The following is a 27,390-nucleotide window of genomic DNA, read 5'->3' as shown; positions in this document are numbered from 1 at the left end:
AAGACTGATTGATGTATCCAGCAACACTGAATGAGTTCTCTGGATGGGCCTGTGGACACAAACATGATAAGGTAGATCCACAGAATTTGAGGAGTTCACAATCCAGTGGTGATTATATCACATGAAAGCTTATAATACACCGTAACTCTGGGAAAAAGTTGATGTTAATAATTTTTATAAGAAAAAGTGATAATATGTTACTTATTTTGTAGAATTAGTTTTCACCCTATCTCTAGATAGTCACATACTATTGGGACAGATACATACAGACTCATGAACATTTATGTATGTATGTACTTTGGCTTTTCTCCAAGATTCGAGTACTTTTGATTATTCTTAAAAACTTGAGAACTGTAAAAAATGATTTGTAAGATGTATAAGATATGTGGGTAGCAAAGGAAAGCATATCTTAATAAGCCTTTAAATATTTATATATAAAACCAAAAAGCCAACAGAATAAGACAGTACATTTAAGTGATGAAATACAAGAGAAACATGCTAGCATTATTGTATCTCATGTACAAGAGCACAAAAACTACACAATTCCCATCTGAACAGGGAATGAAATGTTACTGTACTATTGAATGTAAAACTCAGCAGAGGAAATGTAGACACGTCCCACGTCTCTGAATGGGAAGACTAAATGTTTATACAGATGTAAATTGTTCCAGAATTAAACAGTAGACTGAATGCAAACAGTAATGGGGATTTTATGGAACTTCAAACGGATTCTAAAGAGCAAATAAACCGAATACCAACACATATGTGAAACATACTTATATTTAAACATATTATTTAAGGGGTATCAGCGTGGGAACAGAAAAACAAATGAAGGGACTATACTACAGAGTCCCAAAATATATCCATGTATAATTGAATCTAATGCATGATAAATAGGGAACTTAAAATTATCAGGAAAGGGATAAGTGCTGAAATCCAATTGACTTTCTATATAAAAGATTCTTAAATTCCAGGTAGATTAAAAGCATAATCTACTTTAAAGGCTATTTAAGAAAAAAGAAATATAAGGGGATGTTTTTATAATCTTGCATTAGGAAAGACTTCCTAAATGAGGCACAAATTCAGAAGCCACAAAAGAAAACTGACCCATTTTGACTACATAAATTAAGATAATTAAATGGCAAATAAAACCATACTACAAAGAAAGTTAAACATGAAGAATAGATTGTGAGATTTTACATACATACATATATATATATTCCAAAGGGTAAATTCATACAAAAAAGTTTTTAAAAAATCATGTTGAGGAGTAGTATTAAGATGCCAATGAAAGAAATACTGCTTAGATACTTTATATGTGGTTGATAAATGTTATTGTAAAGGTATCATGAAATGTTCAGTGGGGGCTAAAGTTAGTAGTATATTCCAACTGTACATTTTCTTGTTAAATACTCACATATTCTCTTTTCACCATGTACTTGGCAGCCTGTATCTACATGAATTTTTAATTTTAGTCTTCTATTTTTACACCCTGAAAGGTATAAGATATCAGTTTCCCTAAACCTTGATTCATATGTTATTTTTCTAGCAATTCTTCTTATTGCAGAAGGGTATTCAAAAAATGAACTTTCATAAGCCTTCTATTATAAAATATCTATTTATAGGTAGGCAACTGGCAGAGTAACCATAGAAACTAAAACAGTAATCAATTCAGAAGCCATGAAAGTGTAAGTAAAGATGTAAGTATTATGAACAGAAAGCAATAAAACACAAAATCCTTCATAATTATTAGAAAAATGCAAAATAGAATTTGTTCCCCAAAGGATGATAACAGAAGGAAAAACAGTTTACAGCTATGGTTTATCCAACAGTAGAAATTTGTACAACTGTAATGAAGTTCAGCATGCTCTCATTTTAAGATGCTGTCATGAAATCAGTTATTTAAGAAACTGGATAAATATAAAACTCTACTGTGCTTTGAAAGACCTATATCTTAAGGTCAACAATTATTATTCCTCTCTCTTAATTTTCAATATTAGACTTATCTCAAGTGCAAGTTCCAAATGACTTTTCTTTTTTTTTTTTTTTTTTGAAATTGCCTTGGAGGATTTTTTTTAAATTAAAGTATAGTTTACAATGTTGTGTCAGTTTCTAATGTATAGCATAATGGTTCAGTCATACATATACATACATATATTCATTCATATTCTTTTTCATTATAGGTTACTACAAGATATAGAATATAGTTCCCTGTGCTGTACTGTATAAATTTGTTGCTTATCTATTTTATATATAGTAGTTAGTATCTGCAAATCTTGAACTCCCAATTTATCCCTTCCCACCCTCTTCCCCTACCTCCAATAACCATAAGTTTGTTTTCTATGTCTGTGAGTCTGTTTCTGTTTTGTAAATAAGTTCATTTGTCTTTTTTTTAGATTCCACATATAAGTGACATCGTATGGTATTTTTCCTTCTCTTTCTGCCTTACTTCACTTCAAATGATGATCTCCAGGTCCATCCATGTTGCTGCAAATGGCCTTATTTTTATGGCTGAGTAGTATTCCATTGTATAAATATACCACAACTTCTTTATCCAGTTGTCTGTTGATAGACATTTAGGTTGTTTCCATGTCTTGGCTATTGTAAATAGTGCTGCTGTGAACATTGGGGTGCAGGTGTCTTTTTGAATTAAAGTTCCCTCTGGATATATGCCCAGGAGTGGGATTGCACTGTTATGGAAAACAGTATGGAGTTTCCTCCAAATGATTTTGATTTGGTGGAGAAGTATCTTGACTCAAACCCATATTGATAGCTACCATTTATGCAAACTTTGTGTTAAATTTACTGGGTGAAACTGAAGAAGAGACCAAGAATCATAATATACCACCATCAAAGGGATAAAATCCCTTTCCCATTAACTGCACAGATATTTTCAGCTGGCACATTTGGTGCATTAAGTCATTCCTGATCTTGTGATTGTGACTCACTGATAAGACTGCTGTGAGAATTATAGCCAGTTCTGGTGGGAATGGAATTTATTTCCCCTTTAAAAAATATATTTTAATTTATAAAAGGTAAAACAAAAGAAATCAAATATTCCATTGATAAATGGTTTAATGAATGGACTTTTCTCCCTTGTGGGTATTTGGTGCTTTAAAATGGAGTTGCATAAAGGGAATGTCAGAGAGTCTAGATTCTTTATTTAGTAAGTCAATATCAGTTACACCATAAATTCCAAGGCAATTTGTAATTGAATGTCACCTCACATAAATCAGTATGAATAACTGGATTTTTTTTCCTTAATAACAAAGAAAGTTTATAATTTTCTAAGGATCATAAGATAATTCAGATTTCTATGAATATACTTTTGTTTAATTAAAGGGTTCACGGAAGCTGACTTGGGAAAACCTGTGACTAGTGATTGCTTTCCCATATGTCTCCTAAGGAAAAGGAAAATGATTCAACTGCAAGAATAAATATTAAATTATATCAGGTATCTCCAAAGGCCATGAGTAGGATTGTGACTCAGTACAGACTTGTTCAGCTGCAGAAAGCCATGCGTTCCATTCCCAAAGGGAACTAGCTCATGTACCATCACACTCAGGGAGCTATAAACCACATTACCCTGATTCAAAAAGGATTACATAGAGGGGATTTCATAGTTAATTATTCACCTCAAAAATAATCCTCTTAATGAAATAGTAAACTTATTATTTGACTTTGAAAATGTTAAAGGTCTGCTGTTCATCTGAACACCCAATTAGTACGTAGTAAGTATAAGAACTAACAGACCATAGAGGCCATTTTAACTAAGTGTAATGAGAAAAAGACAGTGGCTGGTGATTCTTGGCATAAGAAATCCTGATAATGAAGATACTTTGGTGATTACTTTTATGAGTCAAATTAAAAACAAAGGAAAATATTTCTTCTGCTTTTATTTGAGTTTTTAATTGAAGTAGAACAGATAATTTTGTGAACAGATTCAGTGTATATAGCCCAAAGTGAACTTTCACCAAGTGAACCCTCAAACCTCAATAGCACACAAGTTAAGGATAGAACATTGCCAACATCCCAATGTTAGAGCAGACAGATAGCTAGATATGAGCTGAGAAATGTGGGCATGGTGTTAACATCTTGGGGGCCCTCGGGCAGACAGAGAGAAGCAGGAACCTCCGGACTGATAAGAAGTCATACATTTGGGGTGATAAGCGTTCTGGAGGCAAAGAAAGGTGGGAAAAGTCAGGAATCTCTGGCATCCAAACGTAACCTTTTGCTCCTTATGTCCTCTTTAGAGTACAGTTGGCCTTGCAGGTAAGCATGGCACGCACCACAGCCATGACACTTTGACCAAGACTCAATAAGGACAAAAATCCCTCCTCCCCTCGGCAAGGTGAAACTCGGGGAGCATGGCCCCAAACCCCTCCCTCTCCGATGAATATTCTGCCCTTTCACTTTTACACCCCATGTGACCAGCTTGCTAAGGAAACTCAGTGCAGCTACTCACCTGAGTCTGCTCACTCGCCACTTGGGCGCATCCTATCCCTTAATAAATCCTCACTTTGGTTTCTTGACCTCCATGTCTCATCTCTGAATTCTTCTGACTGTGATGAGACAAGAACCTACTCTCCAGTAACAGCAGAGCCAGCTTAATGCCCCTTACCCGTCACTACCCACCACTCCCAAGGCTAAGCATCACTCTGACTCCTACCTCCATGAAATAGTTTTGCCTGTTTTTGAAATACACGTAAATAGAACCATTCTGTCTATACTACTTTGCCTATGGGGTTTCTTTCGCTCAGTGTTACTTTTATGATATTCATCCAACTTTAGCATGTATTTGTATTTTTCCATATTCATTGTTGTATAGTTTCTAATTGTGTGGCTTTGTCGCATTAAATCAAAGATATTCTACTGCTGACAGACATTTAGGTGGGTTTTGTTTTGGCTTTTACAACTAGTGCCACTCCAGATATGATTATATATACATGGTTTCTGGTCAACATATGTGAGCGTTTTTGCAGGTGTTCACTAGGGAAGTGAACTGCTGAGTCATGCACTGTGCATGTATCCAGCTGCAGCCATTACTGCCAAACAGCTCTTCAAAGTGCTTAAACCAGCTTAAACTCCCACCAACAGGAGGTGAGAGTTCTGGTCGTTTCATGTCCTTGCAACACTTGGCATTCCGTCTGTCCTTTTCATCTAGCTATTCTGGTGGGTGTGTAGTGAATGCTCATCGATTCTAATTAACACCTTCCTAACTTGTGATGAAATTGAAGACTTCTGCAGGTGTTTGTTACCAACATGGGGCTCCTCTCTGTGAAGGGCACACCACAACAGCGATTGCTTTGTAAGAAAAATCTACAGTTCGGTCTACATATTAATGGTTCTACATTTTAATGAATACCCCTGGTGGCGATTGATTATTCATGCTAATATATTGCACAGGCTGTGTTCACATCAGGACAGGGACTGCAGTTAAGTCACCACTGTATTCTGGTCTCTAGCACAGTGCCCTGGTTTAGATAATTGGCTTTGCAGCTTTCTTCTTTTTATATATGAACATTTTAAACTGTACATTTCTTTCTAAATACTGCATCAGCACCACTTCAGTCACATCCTGTTAGTTTTGGTATGTTGTGTTTTTATTACCAATTAATAAGAAACATTTTCTGATTTCCCTTGTGATTTATTCTTTGTTCCATCAGTTGTTTAGAAGTAAGTGAATTAACTTCCAAATATTTGAAGATTTTCTAGGTATCTTTTTGATTCTTTAATTAAATGTAGTTGTGGTATGAAAACGTATGATTTCAGTGTCTTTAAACTTGTTGCGACTTGTTTTATGGCCCAGCATATGGTCTGTCTTAGCGTTTCATAGTATGCTTAAGAAATGTATATCCTGCAGTTCTCTGTAATGCATAAGAAACAGGTCAAGGTTTGATAGTGTTATTCAAATCTTCAGTGTTCTTATTGTTATTTTTTGCCTGTTCTATCAATTACAGAGACAAAGATAATTAAAATCATCACCTATGAATGTGGGTTTGTTCATTTCTTTCTTTAGTTCCGTTAACTTTTGCTGTTATGTCTTCTTGATTCATTGATCTCTGACCTGGTTCATCTGGCAGGGCTTATATCAGCACCTTTGGCTCTTTTCTCTTGTGCCAAATTCCTCAAAATGAATTTTTCAATATCTGACCTGGAGATTATTAGTCTACCTGAGGTCGTTCTGAGATCCCAGTGAGGGAAGGAGTTGGCTTTTCAAAATTCAGTATATGACTGATGGACTTTCACTTAACTTTGAGGGTTTTTTTTTTTTTTTAACTTTGAGCTTTTAATATGAATTCCTGCTCCCATCTGAGGTGTGTGCTTCCAAGGGACAGACTTCTTAACCTCTCAAATAAGCCTCTGTCTCATCATCTCAAGGACAAATTTTTAGTCTTCTGCAAAGGTGAGGAAGGGACAGTGAAAGAGTATTTGGTGGCTTTTGCTGATTCTTAAATAGCCTTTTGTTTTCAGCTTCACCTTGTCTCCTTTTTAAAGGTACCTGGTGCTGCAAACACAGCATTGTGAGAGAGGTGGTGAAGAACAAATTAGGTTGTTTCTAAGTTTCCAAAAGTTTATTGCAGAGAAGATACGCCATGAAGTAGCTAGTTGCCAAAAGTATGCAAATAAGAGACCATTGCGGTCTACAGCTGTGTTACTGCTGAAATTCTATCATAGATTTATTCTTCCTATGAATATTCATCTGTTTACTTACTTAAATAAAAAATTGCTTCTCCCATTTCCAGAGGATTTGAATTGACAAATTAATTGTTTTTTGGATTGTAAATCTCCCCTGTAAATGCAGATCACCCTGGGAAGTGTAACACACTGACCTCTCCATCGCTCATTTACATTATATTGCAAAACAATTTAATCGAGTCCTTCTGGCAAACAAGTGAGAAACCTGCCCATTAGGACGGGGAGTGCGGGCAAGTAAGTGCAAGAGGGAATTGCGGTTCTGCCTGGAGCACTGGAAGCTTGTAGGGTAGAAACTTACAGCCGTTGGGATAAAGAGTGAGGTCATGGGTTAAGGATGAGAATTGAGAGAACCCAGAGTTTTTATGATGAGTTGGGAAGGGAGAGAGAGGAAAGAAGAATAATTCTGAGGTTTCCAGACTTAACTGTTGTCACAGTTTTCATACTTAAAACTCCTCTTCAAAAGCTCTAAGCAGAAATTTTAGAGTTTACATGAGAATTATAGATTTTTCTAAAACTGAATTTTTCCTCTAAGCCCTTAAAATACAGATCAACCTTGCTTTCTTATATTGATTATGAGAAGTTATTTGTAAGTTACCAATTTTTCTTTTAAATTGAATTCTTCCATATCAATTTAGCTTGTAAATTTAGAAAAACTTCACAAGTTATTACTTTATTGTTATTTTTTGATGCTGCAGCCTCTCTCACAAGTACCTAGTGTGTTTTACAGTTAGATGTACTACAAAGTTAACAGTTAAGAAAAAGTAACTGTTTTGTATCTCCAAGAATAGTTACACTTTAGCTGGCTCCCCCCACCACCCCATATTCAAATAGTGCCAACCCAAATTTTAAAATGTAGTTAATGTTTTGATTTAAAATGCTTGTACTTTCAGAGGCCAGATAGTTCATGTTTGTATGGCAGCCCATCACCTATGGAAGGTGTTTAGATACGACTTTTGAAAATGCAATTGCATTAGGTAAATGTGTCGTGTGCGGTGTGCGTTCAGTTTCCCTGCAGGCAATACTCCAGCTTTAATAGGGTTTTTCTATAGTTACATTCGTTCCTATGGAAACTGACCTCTCTTGTAGTCTTCTCTCTCTCTCTCTCTCTCTATCACTTTAGAAACAGGTTACAGAAGCAACAGCCAGGAGGAAACATGAAATATTCATGCAGCCACTGCTTGGAAGCTTCGACTAACATACTAACAGGTATATGTTTTCTCTTAAAGGCAACGCACAGACACACACAAACCCAAACGCCCAGTATTTATCTATGTCCAACAGTCTAGACCACAAGAACTGAATTTCTCTGACTTGGTAATGACACTACTCAATGACGATGCTCCGGGGTCTTGGAAGGCATGTGTGAAACCGGAAGAGCAGGGATAACAGAGCTGAAAGGTGGTGGTTACTCACTGGGAATATTTCGGTTCTGAGACACCATGAATGCGTAGGCTCCTGCCGTGCTCCTGGTGTCTGCAGATTAACGAAAAAGTTAGAAATTGTTTAAAAGCTCACTTTAGAGATAGGAATCCTGACCTGGATAGTCATGGATTTTGGAAGAGTCTCTTATTTTTTTTTTCTCTCCCTACGACTACTACTTCCAAGGGATTCTAAATAAACTGTAGTGTTTTTTAAAAAAAACAAGAAAAAATAGTAAGTAATAAACTGAACTGATATTAGAACAAGGCCTCTGTTCAAAAGTCCATTATTGAAAGAATCAATACTTTTTTTTCTCCTATTGATAAGGAACTTTCCAAGCTAAATTTCCTTGATGAGATTTTGGTGGGTTAAATCCCTTGCCCCACCTCTCTCCGAATCTGGATGTCTTCTCCAGCCTGAATGGTTGTACGTTTTTGAGTTGGATATTCACCAAGAAGGAAGAAAAAAGTCAAAATTTTTGTGGTGTACCTTCATGGACATAGCTGCAATCCCAGAACCTGGATTTAAAAATCTGGTTTGTCAGTTAGCTAGTTAGTGAGCTTGACCTCATCTTCTGACTTTACTTAGAGTTTTTGTCTCCCATTTGTCAAATTGAAATAATAACAGTTATTAAGTTGTAGGGAGAATTTAATAAATTCACATGAGTGATTTTGAGTTTCTCCAACACCAGGCACTGGAGTAGGCACTAGAAATCCAATGGAAACACACAGTCCTCCTGGTCAATAATTTCCAATACAATGTTTTCCAAATGCTAGTGTGAATCCTTATCAACTGAGGTACTTATTAAAATATATAATCATTAAGATGTAGACCACATTACAGTTTCCCCTTATGAAACAACAGCTGTTTTGTATGAAGTTATTTACAGTGCTTTCCCTCAGATGCATGGCTGGGTCTTGTATTTCTTAAAGTCCTGCTCTAAATGCCATTTTCTTTATGTTGTGAATTAATGAAAAAAAAATGGCTCCTTTCAAACAAAATTTTATCAGTAATATTATGTGTGTTTTGGACATGGACTAAAATTTTAAAACTGAAAGATTCAAGGCATTTGATCAATGGAAACTGACTAAAAATGCAAAGAGAAGAAAAAGCCTGGTGGAGGAAGGATTCATTAGAGAGACAAGGGAATAAGGGTTTCCTTTAAAAATATGTTTGCTTCAGTAGCATGTATGGATTGGAAAGTGAATTGGGAAAGAACACTTTGACATTAGAAGAGAGCTGTGCAGCATGTATTTTTCTCAATAGTTTTCTCCCTTGATTTGAAATATGCATAGTCAAGGCTAAAAACAAAGATTGAAAACCTAGTCAGGAAGTAAAAATCTATCTCCTTATCAAATACACAAAATAACTCATTTAGAACTAACGAAGAAAAGGTCATTTAACAAGATTCTTTCATAAGTGAAGGAAAAATAAGAAATTCCTTGAGGGCAATGATCCACTCTTACTCACGTTTTTTTTTTTCTGTACAGCCTAGTTTAGAAGAGACCCTATGTAACTTTTTTTTTTTAATTTGAGAAACTAAAGCTAAAGACCTTCAAATGACTCTGAGGTCATAATATTTTCAGAATCCTATGTAAACTGAGTACAGTTCAATTTTTAGGACTTGAACTGGAGGCTGAAAATTTTCCATAATAGCATTATCTATCTTACTGTTTTTAGACAGAGTACCTTTTTAAAGTTAATAATAAACCAATAATAATAAAACTAATAGGGAATGCATTAGGTACAGCAGTCGGTTGCGGGGCGAGCTTTGCCCCTAAAGAGCCTGTGTTTGAGTCCTGATTCATGATCTTGGGCAAGTTCTCAATCTTACAGTTCATCAGTTTGCTCATCTGTAAAGTGGGAAGAATAACAGTGTCTACTTTGGGAGGTTATTCTGAGGACTGCAGCTGGTAGGCACCTACTGAGCTGGTACTGGATGGAGCTCTGCATGGGCACAGAGAATGTCTGATACCACATTTCTGGTTTGTCACAGCACTGAGCACAGCGCTGAGCACAGCTTACAACAGCAACCGCAACGACAATGCTTGTGACGCAGCCCGTGCAGCCCCCAGTCCCCTGGTTTGAAGGGAGGAGAGGAAGGAACCGCTCTAGTTCCACGTTAAGGTGGCAGCAGTGGCTTCAGGGTTACAGAAAGCAACTCCTTCCAAATGCAGATGGAACCTACACTATCTTCTCCCCCAGCGGTTGCTGTATATAGTGACTAAGGTTAGCTCAAATCAATATTGCTTTCTGGCTGGATCTTATATTTTTAAATGCCACTTTGTTATTATAGTAATGTACGTATTTAATATTCGAGCAGCATATTTATTATTATTTTAATAAATATCAAGTAGCTTATTCATCATAATTTCAATTACTATATTGAGATATTTTAATACATAACACAAATGGCACTACTGTCTCCTGGTGGCAGTCAGCTGAATTACAGGTGGACACATTCAGGTCTGGAAAATGCCTGGTTAGTCCATAGATAATTCTTGAATCATTCACTGAAACCATTTACTTGATTATGTTACAGCTCATTGGGTTTATAGCATCAGCTGTTTATAATGAGGAAGTTAAAATGTAAGCTTCTTAACAAGCAAGCCCTAAGTTTTTGCTAATTTATATTCATGCTATTTATTAGAAATTGTACGCATATCATCCATCTGATTGTCAAAATCAATGTCCAGCTATCAAGAAGAATTATCAGGCATATCAAAAGGCAGGGAAAAAAAAGCACAATTTGAAGAGACAGACCAAGCATCAAAACCAGACATGGTAGGGATGTTCGAAGTATCAGAATGAAAAAACCAGCCATGAGCTGGGAGAATATGTTTTAAAAAGACTCATCTGCTAAAGGGCCCTTATCCAAATTGTACCAGAACCCCTTCAAACTTGGCAATAAGAAAACAAACAACCTGATTGGAAAATAGGCCGAAGATCTTAACAGGTACCTCATCAAAGAAAACATACGGGTGATAAACAAACATAAATATATGCCCACATCATGTCCTGTTACCTGTGAAATGCAAATTAAAACAGCAAAGAGACAGCACGTACACCTCTTAGAATGACCAACATCCAGAGCACCAGCACCACCGAATGCTGCCTGTGATGTGGGGCAGCAGGAATTCCCATACATGATGGTGAGGGTGCAAATGGCACAGTCAGTTTGAAAGACAGTTTGGCGGCTCCTTACATCACTAAACATGCTCTTACCTTGTAATTCAGCAACCGCACGCCTTGGTGTTTATTCAAAGGACTTGAAAACTGTTGTCCTTCACATGGATGCTTATAGCAGCTTGTTCATAACTGCCCCAGACTCAGGAACAATCAAGATATCCCTCAGTGGGTGAACAGATAAATAAACTGTGACATATCCAGACAATAAAATATGATTCAGCGTTGAAAAAGCACGAAGAAACATGGAGGAAATTTAAATGCATTTTACTAAGTGAAAGAAGCCAACCTGAAAGGCTATATATGATATGATTCCAATTATATGACAGTCTGGAAAAGGTGAAATTATGGAGACAGTTAAAAGACCAGTGGGTGATCATTTCACAAAATATACAAATATCAAATCATTATAGTGTATACCTAAAATTAATATAATATTATATCTCAATAATGTTGCAATAAAAATATGAAATGAACAAAAAAAGGAATGGTCTCCAGGAGTTGATAGGGGGAGGGCAGGATGACTAGATGGAACCCTCTTCTGTATGATGTTAGAATGGTGGATATCAGTCATTATACATTGTCTAAACCCATAGAACGTTCAACACTAAGAGTGAACCCTAGTGTAAATGATAGACTGAGAGATAATGATGTGCCATCAATGGTAACAAAGGTACTACTCTACTAGGGGACATGGATAATGGAGAGGCTACGCGTGTGTTGGGGCAGGGAGTTTATGAGAAAATCTCCGTAACATCTCTAAATTATTTTCCCTATTACAGAAAGCAAAACTGAGACACACAGTAGGTAGAGCTGGAATTTGAATACTTGTCAGCCTGACCCCAAAGACCTTTTCACAAGTCCATAATCCTGAAAATAATTGTGATCTCCTTGAGGCAGATTGGGTGGGAATAAGAGACCAGTGGATCTGCTAGATAAAAATAAATTGTGATAGTCCATGGACCCTAATGTCTGATTTTGAATTTGAAAAATAACCTTGAACGCTAACAATAAAGAGTGCTTTCTGTTTTGTTTGTGTTTTTTTTTTAAATAATAGAGTAAGTAAGTATTCTTTATTGGCACTCGCCTCTACAGAGAGTGCTGTGGAGGTGGGAACATTTGAACAAACAACTGTTGCAAAATCATATCTATTGTGAGGAGACAGCTTGTTCCAAGAAATCTGGCTTGCACCATGTCAACATTTTAAAAAGATACTTCAAATAAGAAAAAAGATAAAAATATAAATACATTTGGCTTCAAAGCCTTGGAGGCACTTCTGAGAACTGTGGGACTTCAGGGAACAATCAGATAGACAACCATTTCTCTTCCAAGTCTTCTCATGCTTTTTTCTTTAGATAATGAATTCTGTTATTTATTTATTTTCATATTTTTTTTCACTCATAGTAGGTAGAATACACTGTACTCATTCAATTAGTCTTGTATTTAATGAGCACCTATTTTGTTAGGAACTGCTGATGAGAGGCTCACAATTTAGTATGTAGTAAACACTCAGTGCCTTGTTAATTAAGCTGATTGATTGTTCAAACTGTATAATTAAGTGAACAGATTGGCCATGGAGAGCACAGATCTATAAATATTCTCAAAAGGAAGAGAGTTTAGCCTTTTTGAAAAAGATACGAACTCTGGTGTCATAATATTTCATTCATTCATTCGTTCCAAGTGTTTATGGAGTGTCTAACCTATGTGGTGGGCAATGTGCTGAACATTAGGGATTCCGGAGTGAACAGAAGGCAGTGATTTCCTGCCCTCAGTGCCCTTCTGACACTTATCAGTTGTGGGACTTCAAGTAAATCACTCCTCTTGTGTTTCCCTTTTTTTTCAATGTGTGAAATGTAGATAATTACAGTAATTATACCTTAAGTGGTATCTTCTGGCTCTGAAGTTGTACACGGCAAGACTGAGATTTAGTCCTGAAGGACAAAGAGGGGCAAAGACTTTCCAACAAGAGAGTTAAAAATAAACTACACACACACACACACACACACACACACACACACACTCACACACACTCTCACACACAGAAATGAAGAAGTGAAGCCTGTTGCAGCAATAGGCTTGTATGGAGAAGTTGCGGACTATAAGGAGCTACAGGCAGTGTTGTAAAGAGTCTTGAAACTGGTAGGACAGAGACTGATCGTTCTCACCTAGGATCATTCTCATCCTTTTCCATCTGGCTAGAGAAGACACACAATTTTATCGGGTAATGGTGCCTCTCAGCTAGAGGCGACGTCCTCCAGCCTCTGTTGCAGCAAGGGGGTGCAGTTTGCTCCAGCTGGGTGGATGTGCATGACAGATGCAACTTTGATGTCATCTTCCCCAAGACGAAGCTGCTTGTTCTTGACTTCCTCCTTCCCACTCCTACTCCGGCTGTGAGTCATGACAACTAGAGCAACTTTGGAAGCCATGAGTTAAAGATAGTAAAGCCACTTCTCCGACTACGGGCTGCTCATATCTGCAGTTACGTGAGATGGAATCATACAGTGTGCAACCTTTTGGCTTTTTCATTCAGCATAATTCCCTGGAGATTCATTCAAGTGTGGGTAACAATAGTTCATTTCTTTTTATTGCTGAGTAGTAGTCCATGGTGTGGTTGTGTAATAGTTTGTTTAACCATTCACCCAAGGAAGGACATCTGGATTATTTCCAGTTTTTGTCTATTATTAATAGAACTGAGGATGAATATACAGGTACCATTTTTCATGTGGACATAAGTTTTTATTTCTGTGGGATAAATGCCCAAGAGTGCAATTCCTGGGTCATATAAGTGTATATTTAGGTGTTTTTTTTTTTCAGATAAATTTCCAGGTGATTTCCCGAGTGGTTATACCATTTTACATTCCCATCAGCAATGTATAAGTAAGGCAGTTTCTCCACATTCTTGTTAGCATTTGGTATTATCATTATTTTTTATTTTAGACACTCTTATAGGTGTGTAGTAATATCTTGTTGTGGTCTTAATTTGTATTTCTCAGAAGGGTTGAACATCTATTCATATGCTTATTTGCTATCTGTGTATCCTTTTTGAAATGACTGCTCATATCTTTGTCCATTTTTTATTTTACTGTTTTTCTTTTTTAGTCTTTACTGTTTAATGTTATTCATTTTTTACTGTTGAGTTTTGAGGATTTTTTTTTTTTTTTCAGTATCTGGCTTTGACTTTAAAAACATAGCCCATAAAGAGAAAAAATAAATTGGAACTCATCAAAATTTTAAAACGTTGCTCTTTGAAAGATCCTGTTAAGAAGATGAAAGGATATACACTACAGACTGGAAAAAAAAAATATTTGCAGACAATATATCCAACCAAGGACCAGCAGCTAGTTTTTGCTCTAGCCGAAAGATTTTCTCCTGTGTTTTTCACTAAAAAATTTCACATTTTATATTCAAGTCCTTGACTTGTTTTGAATTTGTTTTTAAGACTACCTCTTTTTTATACATCCAGAAATATCTGTGATTATTTAATTTAGATGCAGAATGATTAAGACTGGGCTTGGGGTAAAGTGAATTAGTTTTTTCTGATATTCAAAGATAATGTATCTTTTCTCAGAAGGACATCATAAGCTAGAAGTTACTAACACTACCACAGAGGGAAAACAGTTCCTAGCACAGGGAATAGCTAGCTTCCTTTTTACAAGGTAGTCACTGGGTAACAAAGTGTCCCAAGGTGATTAAGAGAAAAAGAGATTTTATATGAATGCAATTTTCATTTTTTTTCTTCTTCATTCTCATTCATCTACTTGTCAACTGTACTGTTTTTAAAAGCTAACATTAGGGTTTAGATGGATCTTTTTCTCATAGGCAATGACTGAGAATCTTAAGGCAGGGGGAGTAAAGGAGATAAAATGGACACTCAACAAGTTTGTTCAAAAGAATTGGTGGCAGAAATATAGCTTTTCTCACTGCCCCTTCTTTTCATTGACCGTAGTGCACAAACACACAGTTAAGGACTTTCATTGATTAATAATTGTGTGATTAGTGAAATAAAAGTCATTTCTGTATCAGAGAACTCATCTGGAATTTTTTTTTTTTTTTTTTTTTTACAATTAGAAAGCACATTCTGGGGATTTTGTGTGGTTGGTTCTTAACCTGTAATATCATGTACTATTACTGAAATCTATACTTTCTCTGAGCTGTAGTGTTTGATCCTAGAGCATTTTAGAAGCTCTACAGAATAAAGGCAAGAGACATTTAATAAGCAGAGGAAATAAAATATCCAGTCACAAAGAGGCCATTTATCCATTTTTTTCAGGCCCCATTTTCCTTTTAGATTAAACCATTTAAATTCTTTTTGATTTCCCTCAATTATTTTAATTAAATTACTCTCTGAATCACACATAAATTTCCGTATTTTGTTTGAACTTCAGTATGACCCATAGATACCAAGTAAAGACTTGAGCTGTAAAAGACAGAAATGATATGGCCTCTTAGGATAGTTTCTAATGTGTGTAACCCAGAATCCACTCACCTGATACCTCATGAGAAAGGTACTAGGATCAGGGGTACTTGTATACAAATCACTTACTTTGTTATGTAATAAAATGGTTGGTATAGATTTTTAGCAATTCCCTTGGCTTGCTTACATAAACTTTAAGTCAAAGATGAAAATACTTGTAAGTCATTTTAGACTAGCAAGTTATTTCCTATTTTCTTTGTCAGCATGTACGTCCAGAAATATCTGTGATTATTTAATTTAGTAAAGACAAAAACCTGACTCCATACTGGATCTGTGCCTTTAGCTCTAACCCTGTGCTCTGTTTCCTATGCTTAGTCCTGCTGGTTCTGCGCCTTTTGTAACAGAATGTTGCCTAGAGCCTAAAATATACGGGATGGCCTATTCTCAAGGCTCTGACCTTTAAGGGTATAACACTTTTCTATTCATATAGAAATAAAAAGTTGCAGAACAGAGAATAACATTTGTCTCATTGGAGGTTTATAGGAACATCGTGACCTGACCTACGTGGAGCTGCAAGGACAAAGGATTCCAACTCCAAGAAGTCTGCAACAACCAACCACACCCCGCCCCCTTTTTACTATAAAAGGATCCTGAATTCTGACTTTGGGAAGATGGTTATTTAGGACATTAGTCCTCCATCTTCTCAGTCTGCTGGTTTTCTGAATAAAGTTGTTATTCCTGGCCCCAACACCTCGTCTCCCAGTTTACTGGCCTGTTGTGCAGTGAGCAGAATGAGTTTGGACTTGGTAACAAGTAGTTTCTGCTCTCTGGGTAAAATATACAAGACTAATCCATAGAAATTCAGAAAAGACGTTAGGGAAGCTTTAGAAAAGATAACATAGCTAAATTTCCCCATTTTAGAGATGAAAATCAAGACCCAGAGAGGTGTAATATTGTATTTCAACCATTATAAGATATATACTAATTTTTCATATGTTAGCATCTCTAAAACCAGTATGTTTTCTACAATTAATAGCATCTCGCAGTTGCTGTTGGCTAGGTGACTGTCACAGTGTAGTTGCATGGTATGCATGAACTTGGTGGCATCACTGGACAACTGTCACTTCATGTTTCAGTGAACAAGCCACTTAAGGATAGTTTGATTAAAGCATAAGTCCTGGCTGTGGCCTAAAAACTTGTGTGTTAATACCTTCCAGGGAGATGTGCAAAGTGTCAGCCGTACAATTCATGTAACAGGTGTTAGTGGCTTGGAAAATAATCTTGGAGTTAATAGTAAAGCACTCCCTTTAAGAGAAGCTGGCTCAGAGGATAATTATTACACATCAGCTACTCTTAGTAAAAAATTAATTCAGAACAACTGACCCTGACTCTTGACTCTTTCATATTTTCTTTCTTAATACTCCGTAACACTGATGTGTGAAAAATCTATGTCTAAATAAATCTAAAAGAGCTCCTTTAATAAGCATAAAATAAAAATTCTAAATGATAAGGAAACATGTCATAGTTTGACAAGCTTTTCCTTCTTAGTGCAATACCCTTTCTTCTAAATCATTCTGAATACAGTTTCATTCATTCCTATCGCTTCAGCTGTTTTCCTATAAGCCGTGTTATTATCTATTCATACTCTGTCTGAAGGAAAGGACCAAAATGTTCCAATATTGATGAAGATATCTACTCTTTATTTCTAAGATGTTAGCACAATATACTCACACGATAGCTTTGATCTGTACTTAACAAAATACATTATAGCACTTTACAAACTTTATAAGTTTGGAAAACATTGCATAACATTTTATTAAACACAATACTTTATATATGTCATATATATTTTCATAATTTTATTTACTTTAAAAAGATAATTAACTCTCTTTATTCAATACTTGGTTTTATCAGTAAAGCACAGCCTAACGAAGGAAGAAGTGCTCTCATTAGCAAATAAGATCAATAGAACACTAAGAAGAGACACCACCTGTTAGTCTCATTTATTTTAAATTAAGGTACCAGTGGAATGTAAACAAATTTTTTTGTAATTTTTTACAAAAGATGTCTTATCAAATATACATGCAGAGGTCTGAGTTCTAACGACTATCATTATATTTCCTTAACAATGTGGTACAATTTGTTAAGTCATTAAAAACTGTAGCCTTTGGCACTTGGAGTAGAAAAAGAATATATCAATATTTATGTAAAGAAAAACAAAACTTCAATGACTAGAGAAGTACTTTAAAATCTTTTGTTAAGAAATAGGAAAGATTAGGAAATATCATACTGCACCTGAAATGCTGCAGTTTTTTTTGTTTTTTTTTTCTTCAGAGTACTAAAACCAGTCCACCTTTCTCTTTATAAACTGGCAAAAGCCATTAGGAGTGTCATGACAGTGGTGGAGGTGAGAAGTGGGGAAGGCAACATTTTATTCCCACTCCCCTCTCTGAGAAGGAAATTGCCAGAAGGGATATAGTTGAATCTGTGTTTTATTGCCAGAGTGTTCAATTCTGCTGGTTTCAGCTAAAACCCTAATGCTTTAGTAGGTTGATTACTTAGAAAGCTCTGCCTTTTTCCTGTAGGAGTTGATAAGGATGTGGTACTATCCATCTCTAAACAACTACTTCTATTTCCACTGAAAACTAAACTGAGATTGGATCAACCAGCTTTGTTGTTACCTTTTATCCCCTTGGCAATCATCAAGTGTATGTTAGAATTCTTAAGTAATGGTGTAAAAAGGTTTAATACTAAATTACAGGAACCAAATATTTCTTCATACTTAAAATAAAATTTTAAGTCGGAAAATGGCTCAAAATGTTTTTATTTTTTTATTGATAATACTGGTTTCCTTTGATTTAGGCTGAAGGCTTCATTCAGGATAGGTAGCAAAAACTGTTGTTTGCATGTTAAGCACAAAAATTGTGCCTATTTAGATATTTTGAAGAAATACCGTCTTAATTTATACTGTGAGATACTTTCACTTACCAGTTTGCATTTTTTTTTTTCAAATTCTTCCTGTTGGTGTCCAATTAACAAAAATATTTTAGAGAAGAAGGTAAAACACACCTACTGTGGCTCTAATTTACTGGTTATCAGGTTACCAAAAAAGTTAGTAATCTGGAAGAAAATGAAACTTTTGGATTACTTGTTAAGATAGCAACCTATGCCAGCTGGCTGGAAGCATCTAAGCATAGACTTGACCAACATTGCTAGCACTGGAACCCACGATGTCAAGTTTTGGCTCATATTTCTTATTCAAAAATTCGCAGCAGTATATTTTGCTCAAGGAATATCAACTGTTATTTTTGCTTTTAAAAATAGAACATATCTATAACCTCAAAAAATCAATAAATAAAGGAGAAGCCATAAAATGCAAAATATGATCACAATGATTTCAAAAGACTCTAAAACAATATATTTTTAATTATGCAAATTTACTTACTAAAAACAGATTCTTCATGAGCAGGAACCATAAATAAAAAGTAAGCAGCAAAAAGCTATGAAGAAAAGTACTGGTTATTCTCTTCCACTGAAAATACTTCTACAATTTTTTTCCTTCAAAAAGCATAATTTTGAAGAAATGCACAAAACCTTTTCATCTTTTGACTGTGACAGAGCCACTACAGAGAAGCTGCGGGTGTCCTATTCTAACACAAAGAAGCCAGCGTCTTCTTAATACAGGAGCATTTCTTTGACGAGGAATTGCACACCACTATTTCACAGCTAAGTAGACTTTGAAAGTTTACATGGTATATTTACTATACTAATCAGCACCACCCATATGGAGCTTTTGGTGCAGATTCTGCAAAATGAAATATATAATACTGCATGGCCTCTGCTGTAGGGAAAGACGTGTGTTCTGGATTCCCACAGCTAATTGTAAGAAAGACCCCTCAAGTTGGCACATTCAGGAAGTTAAGATAGTATACACTGAAGGAAACCGCTTTCTCTTGATCCTGCCCTCTGCACACCTTTTGAGTTTGAAGGTAGGTCTTAAGAAGAGTCCTCACAGGATCACGTTGGTTAAGTTCTTGCTTTGTGCTTTTCCCTCCCCTCGATGTGCAACCTACAAGCTTGAGTGTGGTAGTTCTCAAGAGTCGCTGAGTTCCGGGCTGATGGTGGATAGTCCCGTGTGATGGGAAGGCTTCCTGAAGCGCTGGGACAGAGCACTGGTAGAATCGACACGTGGTCCTCTGGGGGCTTCCCAGGTGACTGAGTGGCCATCACTCAATCCTTGTAAGCCCGGGTCGGGGAGGTTCCTTTGTAGAAGATGTTTCTCGTGTTTTCGGGGCTGTTGCTCCTCTCGGGGATTAGGATGATGTTGCCCTTTCTCCGCAGGGTGGAGTCGCGGGAAGAAGAAACGGACAGGGTCTCTGACCCAATTTCGCTGCCCTCCACGGGGGTGACGCGGATGGTGGTGATCCCGTGGTGGTGGTGCTCGTTGTTATCGATGTTGCTTCTCTTGCGGTCTCCAGACCCAAAACTGTCTTTCAGGGACTCGCAGCTCTCTGAGTCCCTGTTGAGGTCGTTGAGCTCGTAAGTTTGGCGAAGGCTGCCCTTCTCAGGGGCCTTCCACTTCCAGGAGCCGCTGCCCTCGCCTTCGGTGGACGGGATCTGTATGATGGGCCTGTTGTTCTCCGGGTGAGCCTCGACCCTCACAATCCCGCTGGGCTCGTGGTCCGTCAGGGTTTTGTAGCGGATGGAGCCAGTGCAGGAGACCGTGCTGCCTTCGGTGTTCTTGGGGCTGCTCTGCAGGACGCCCTGCTGCTTGGACATGGCTATGACCTGCATGATCCGAGGCTGGCTGTTGCTCCTGTTGCAGGCCACCGTCTTCTCCGCCGCTTTCAGCCACTTGGCCCGGGCGGAGCTGCTTTTCGGGGAGGTGCTTATGTTTTCCTGCGTCTCCTCGGGGATGTGCACTAACTGTGAGGACCCGGGGCGGGGCTGAATGGACACCCTTGGCCCCCCAGGCATGCTGTTGTTGCAGCCAGGGACGGTGCCAGGCTGGATCTTGAGGTACTGATTGCCGGGACCGTGGTGGTCTCCGTTGACTCCCACCCTCGATGGCTCTGAGCTCGACCTCATTTCTATGGATCTGGGTGGTGACTGTCCGGGCTCAGTCTCTATAACCTGCAGGGACAACTTGCGGCTTTCATTCTTACTCTTCCACTGGGTGAGGAGCTGCTTGGACCGAGCGGAATCCATAGAGGCGTGGATGGTGGCGTTCCTTCTGACGGGGTCTTCCACGGACGGGGTGTTGGCTCTAGGCAAGGTGTTGCTGAAGGTGACCATGTTCTCCTTCCCCATGGGGCTCCGCGGCGTGATGATTTCCACGTCAGCGTTGGCCCTTTTGAGGTTTGTCAGCGAGCTGGCATCTCTGTGGTTTCGGTTGAGGATGCCTTCCGTGTGAGCAATTCCGTCACTGCTGCTACCGTTCTTAGCAGATAAAACCCGGCTGGGGTCTTGGTTGAGGTCTGTCAGAGACCTGAGGGCTTCTCTGTGCTGAAATGCACTCTCTTCACTAGGCAGAAAATTCCCCACAGCATACAGGCCCTAGTGTCGAAAGAAATAATAAATATCACGCACTAGAAGACATGGTTGCTAAGAGTTTGCCTTAGAGGATGTCCTGAAGCACATAAACAAGTCTGTTCTCTGGGTACCACTAACTAATACAGATAATCAAAAACTGAACGTACAATTGCTCAGGAAATAGTTTGTAAGTTACATCGTAAATCACAGAACTAATCACTCAGAAATATGGAGTCCATTATTTTTTATTATTCACTGGATTTTCTCTCCTTTCTCCAGCCCATGGGATGTTTTTGATAATCTTATCCTCTGTGTGTTTTGAGAAGGAAAATCAGACAATGAGAGAAATTAGGGGTTCTTCCACTTTCAAAGCAGTTTATCTCTCTGGATTTATGGACCATTTGCTGAGTGACACCTTAGTTGGCTTAGCTGATTTATTTTACCTTCCCTTTTCAATCATACTTCATGATGGAAAGAAGAGATGTGGAAATACAGAACAATGAATCCTTCATAAAACACGATGTCAGGTTTTGTAGTGAGGCCAGGGGCACATACTGTTACAACTCACACGAGTGCTGCTCAGTGTGTTCAGAACGTTCAGGGAAGGGAGGGCAGAGGCTGTCCCTAGATTGGGGCACCCCTGTTCTTCCTCGATTTAAACCAGGTCCTAAATTTGGGGAGTAATATTTGATCTGCTCATCACTACTACACTAAATATGATCCAAATTTTATTTAGTTTTGTCTTTGTGCTCAAGTGATCAATTTTTTGTTTATTTTAGATTTGGGGCATAAAAATCTGAAAAAGGCTGAAGTTCAGATTCAGCACTTTTATTCTTTTTACTCATAGAAGAGCTAATCCCTGCTGGATTTTCATTTTTTGAGATGCTTAGTTTAGAGAAGAAAGCAAGCAGCAGATACTTATTCTGTGCTAATTTCAACAGAAGGTAGGCGCTGTCTTCTTTTCAAATCAACCTGAAGGAATTCCATGGATTTGACATTTACGGAGTGCCTAATGATGAACAACAGCAGTGGCTTAGAACTGATCAATTTAAAATTTCAAGGCTTAGAGTGTAAACAGGAATGGAATAAAGTCAAGCTCCTGCCTCTCCAAGTACTTCAATTCTTCTTCTAAATAATGCTGATCTACACTCTCCTTCCTCCTGTTCCCTCACCCTCCACTTCTACGTGTTCTTTTCGCATATCCCTCTTTTTGCAAATGCAGTTTCTTTAGCTCAGATGCCTTCTTTCTTTCGTTACCCTAAGAAACTCTCATTTAAAAAAAAAAAAGTCACTTCTATGAAGGCTTTCTTAACTTCCTTAGGCAGTTGGCTATTCCCAAAGTACTTCGTTCATACCCTGTTAAATCATTCAACATATTGTAACTTTATATTTTTATTAATCTTTGCACTGTAAACTCCTTAAGGATATATCTTATTACTCCTGGCACGATCAGATTTTGAATAAATGTAAAATAAATGAATGAATGCATGAATGAATGAATGAAATGGCCAATCTCAGTTTCCTTACACTGATGATATTTTCTTGAAGGAAGATCAGGCTTGAAAATAGAGTCCTGCCGAAGAATTCAGTGTAAGTTGGATCACAGTTCTATTCAGGTGCTACATTTGTGTTGTTGGGCAAATGATACAATTTTCCATTAAACCTTCACTTTCACTAACCTCACATCTACTAACATTCATTTCCCTCATCTATAAATTTATACTTGTAATAGTAGCTCCTGACTTGTTCTGGGGAGGAGAGTGAGGATAAAATGCAATAATCTTTCCAAAATTACAGATTCTGGCCCACAGTAAGAGTTTAATAAATTATTTTGCTGAAAGTGAGTTACGTGTTTTGGCTTAGAATGGAGACGCAGCCAGAAATTTTCTCATAGATGCAAACTGTATTGCAAGTAAATTATTACAGTGTGAAATATTCTATGCATTTCCATTTTAAGCTAGACTTTATCAAATAATAATGCATTACTTACCAAGTACAGAGCAATTCCTCCTCCTATTAAAAAGCCACAGTAGACGTCAACGGGGTGGTTCTTGTACTGGGTTATCCGCGTCAGCCCGCAGATGATTCCACAGATGATAAAGGTGAAGACCAGGAGAGGTTTCAGAAGCTTAGAGGAATCCGTTAGTGTGGAGTTGAAGTACATCTTAAGAATGAAAGAACTAGGTTAGGTATGTTAGAAAGGTCATTTTACTATGAAATTATAATCAAATAAAAAGTTAAACTCAAAAGTCTAACTGATACGCTCAACATCAATTTTACTGTCCCATTCCCCCTGCTATGGCTACATTCTATACCTGAAAGAAAGGAAATATATGACTAAAGTCATCAAATAGATAACAGATCTCTCACATAATTGCATAGAAGTTTGAAAAAAATAGAAGCAGCAGAATTAGCCAGATATCTGGTTAGACTTCGTGTTACTTGTCACACAATTTGAATCCATTTTTTCTCACTTAAGATCTAATGCTCTATTAAATAATCAGATAGGATGGCAATTCATTGTGCAGCATTTATCAACTTTACACTGATTTAGAACTCACTGTTAACATAAATACTGAAACAAAACTGGGTGTGTGTATACTTAACACAGTTCTTTCAATTTTAGAACATATAACATTCATGTAGTTCATAATATCCTTCCAAGAAGTATACTATTCCATTAAAGAGACATGAAGCTAAACAAATATCATGATTGTGTCAAAAATTATCATACTGTAGTATTGTTCACAGCAGCATCCAATTTCTACTCTCGATGCCATTGTATTGAGAGAGTGCTGTGTGAAAGTGTACTGTTGTGCTATTACATGGCTATATAACGTAATTAGCCATTAGAGACAACACTCATTTCTCTAATTTTCTCTAGGACACAGTTTGATGAAAAAGACCCGGTTACTTACCGAAACGTACACAGCTGCAAAGGCAGCAAGAGTTGCATGTTGAGAAGGGAATGATTTTCTGCCAAAGGAAGACAGTCAAATTATGCCTCCTATTTCTGATACACTGCTAACAATCATCTCAAGAACACTGGGTGGTTAAAATGTTCAACTTAAAAGCAGCAAGGTAATAAGCAATAAGTTTAATTTCTGTTTAGTTTTCTAGAGAAAGATCTAAGTGATAAAGTAAACACTGCTAATCACATTAGTCTTAAAGAAAAGCAGTGATGCACTTTCCAATATACACTATTAGCTTTGTAAGGATCACTTCGTTACACCAACTGGAATGATGGTTGAAAGTAAAATGGAATGGAAAGCATTAAAATTGTTCATCGGTGTTATAATTACATCAGCTTAAAATAAAAGTTTATGAAACCTAAAATTTTAAAGCTTTTAAACTTTTTCTATGCTCCTAAGTATATGGTTTCATTTACATAAAAATTTAAAAGACAAAATTATTTTCTCACAGTAGTGAGTCTAGATGTGTTTTTTACATTCTAGAAAGCATAGAAAAAGTTTAATTTTAACAAAATGTTTCTCTGTCTATCCCACATTAACATAATGATTATCTCAAGACTCACAGAACATCTTGTTCAGTTAAATAATTCAAGAGACAAGGTGGGAGAGGTGGAACACAGTAAAGGACAGACAGAAGGAGAAGAGAGATTTCTTTTAATGGATAAAAAAATTGAAAAAATAAAATTCAGTTTTATTAATGCCCTCTTAATTATTTGATACCCAATAAAAAGGACTACCATTCAACACAAAGTAATGTAAAAGAACTGAGAAAGAATAGAGAACATAGGTCTTAAATGTAGATTCAAAACAGTCCATAAGAACTTGAATATGTATAATTACACAATATCAGGTTCTGATTCTTCAAGTGTTTTGATTTTGACCCAAATCGATCTTTGGGACTCACTGAATGACAAACACAATTCTTATACCAATCATTTATTGCCCTTCATCCTTCTGTAATTTATTTCTTTTACACTTCTAAAATATTATCTCTTGCCATACAAATTTGTTTTTTACTTTACTGATTGAAAATTTAATAATTTAATACATTGGCAGTTTCTTAAGTTTTCCTGTCTTTGATTTTCTGAAACGCAAGGTCAGACACTTTACAGAGCTTCTGGATTTATTCAAAGAGGACATATGCGATTCTAGGTTGTACCCCTTTAAAAACTCTACCACAAGGAAAATTCATGATTTCTTTTTTAATAAAATATATAATGGAGCTGCAAATATCATAGATATTTAGTTTTCCCCTTAAGTTAATACATGACACATGACTATAAGCCACAACTAACTGTAAATATCTGAAACAAACCAATTGTGATCACCTAAAACCGTAATGAGTATAGGGTAGATCACAGAACACGAGTGGGGTTTGATCACATGACAATCAGTGGCATGACTGTGAGGCTGAAATCTGGAGACAGAGACAAGGATTTGGAATGAGTCACCACTGGGTTTCTGTGGTATAATTGCTGAAGAGCTCACTGAATTGAAAAAATAAAATAAAATCATGACGACTGAGAAATGTGTGCCTACGATGATATCCCAAGCTATTCATGAGCCATGAAAACACGGACACGGAAATTTCCAAAATCCCCGTTTCTAACCTGCCACTGTTGATTACTGTAAGGTCAGACCCTGAGCAGATGTCCTCCACAATGTAGGAATTCTCTTTGCAAGACACGTTCAGAGAGGTGTAGTTCGGCTTGCACACCGTCAGAAAGTAGGGCGCCTGGTACCCCGTGGACAGCTGTATGATGTCGGTGATGAGCGCGGTGGAGCAGAGCCCAAAGACGTGGACGCCTGTGAGCGGAAGGAAACCGTTACCGAGCGAGCGCCTGCCGCTGGCGCCGTAACATCACCGACCGCGCTCACAGCGCGTTAACGTTGCAGCCGCCAAACCGCTGTGATCACCCTCTCCAAGTTTATTTCGAGAAGACGGTAAGGACAATTCTTAACCTTCGGAGCAGGTACTGAAGGCCAGAATGAGGGCAATGAGGCTCTCCAAAGCAGTAACTGGAGGTATTTTTGTTAGTTTGGTTAAATAGGGCCGACTCTTCATATTATTAACCAGAGGTCATGTGACAAACACCTGGAACGTGTTAAGGTGACCCACTGTGTGGCTGAGAAGGACTAGATATGGGAACGAAGCAAAATTCAAAACCGTCGTAAATTGCTCAGCATTTTGAGCTTCAGGGCTCTCTCTCCCCAGCAGTCCCTGACTCCAGCCACGGAATCAGAATCAGTCTAACTCCTGGTAGTCACGCCGGGAGTGCTAATTAAGACAGAGAAGCGGGCAGGCCAGCCTTGTCGTGGGCACGGTAATCACACAAGCACAGGGCCGGGGGCGCTTCCGGCAAGCTTGGAATTCAGAGACGATATTCTTAAACCTCCCAGTTGAAACTCTGTCTCTCTTTTGTCTCCTGGGGCCAGTATTAAACCATAAACTCACAGACCCTGACGCAGGCTTGTACACTCCACCTCCCCCACTGCTTCAAGTCCCCGGCCTCATCCTTGGAAGTCTAGTTCTGCTCACATAAGCACGGTCTGAACCCGCCTGCTCCGTCTACACTGTCTGTACACCCTGGATCCACTCTGACATGACAGCCTGGATTCTGATTCGTGATCTGCTCATAGAAATCACTGTGAGAGGCACCTGGGTGGCTTGTCGGGGACCCCTCTGGACCGAGATCGCTGGCCTGCACGTTACCCTCTTCTGCATTTTCCTTCTCTGCTTATTGTCACCTAGCAACCACTCTTCCAATTCCATCGCCCCCCAGGCACCTGGGGTTCATGGCTCTGGACCTTTCTTTCTTCATGCTAATTCCCAGCATCAAGCAAGCCCTTGGGGAGGATTGCGGAGAAGTGAGGAACCCACTCCTTTCCACCTTCGGAGGATGAGAATCTCCAGGCCCCACAGATGAGCATTGCTGACCCTGGGTCACTGCTCTCTAGGGCAGGACGGCCCATCCTCACAGTCGGGAGGCTTTTCAGAGGGGTTATGTGCCCCTTTGCCACAGCATTTTGTTTCACTAGGAAAAATTTCTCCGAGATCAGCTGTATGTCCTGAAGTTCTGCCTCCTTGTCTTAGATCGTGACCCTGGTAAGGGGATTGTTCTCACCATGCAGTCCTGATGGGCCTTTCTTAGCAGGCAGAGTCTAGGA

At 37.9% G+C, this 27,390-nt stretch overlaps 1 protein-coding gene and 1 long non-coding RNA gene across 2 annotated transcripts in view; one reads left to right on the top strand and one right to left on the bottom strand.

Moving 5' to 3' along the window:
• Positions 1-1,277: 1,277 nt before the first annotated feature.
• On the top strand, positions 1,278-16,468 carry LOC141578612 (uncharacterized). Its single transcript, XR_012509129.1, has 2 exons — positions 1,278-7,905; positions 10,115-16,468. It is a non-coding gene; the product is annotated as an uncharacterized LOC141578612 (long non-coding RNA).
• Positions 16,469-16,591: 123 nt separating this feature from the next.
• PLPPR4 (phospholipid phosphatase related 4) overlaps positions 16,592-27,390 on the bottom strand; it is a 35,837-nt gene continuing 25,038 nt past the window's right edge. Inside the window, exons 4-7 of the mRNA XM_010950433.3 lie at positions 25,833-26,028; positions 24,169-24,226; positions 23,241-23,414; positions 16,592-21,274 (exon numbers count right to left, since the gene is read on the bottom strand). Of these exons, the coding sequence (XP_010948735.1) occupies positions 19,949-21,274; positions 23,241-23,414; positions 24,169-24,226; positions 25,833-26,028 (1,754 nt within the window). The 3' untranslated portion in view covers positions 16,592-19,948. The remainder of the gene's footprint in view (positions 21,275-23,240; positions 23,415-24,168; positions 24,227-25,832; positions 26,029-27,390) is intronic.

This window comes from Camelus bactrianus, chromosome 9 (genome assembly GCF_048773025.1).
Source record: "Camelus bactrianus isolate YW-2024 breed Bactrian camel chromosome 9, ASM4877302v1, whole genome shotgun sequence".
NCBI classification, from domain to species: Eukaryota; Metazoa; Chordata; class Mammalia; order Artiodactyla; family Camelidae; genus Camelus; species Camelus bactrianus.
Note: the sequence above shows the minus strand (reverse complement) of the source record. Positions and strands in the feature narration are given on the sequence as shown.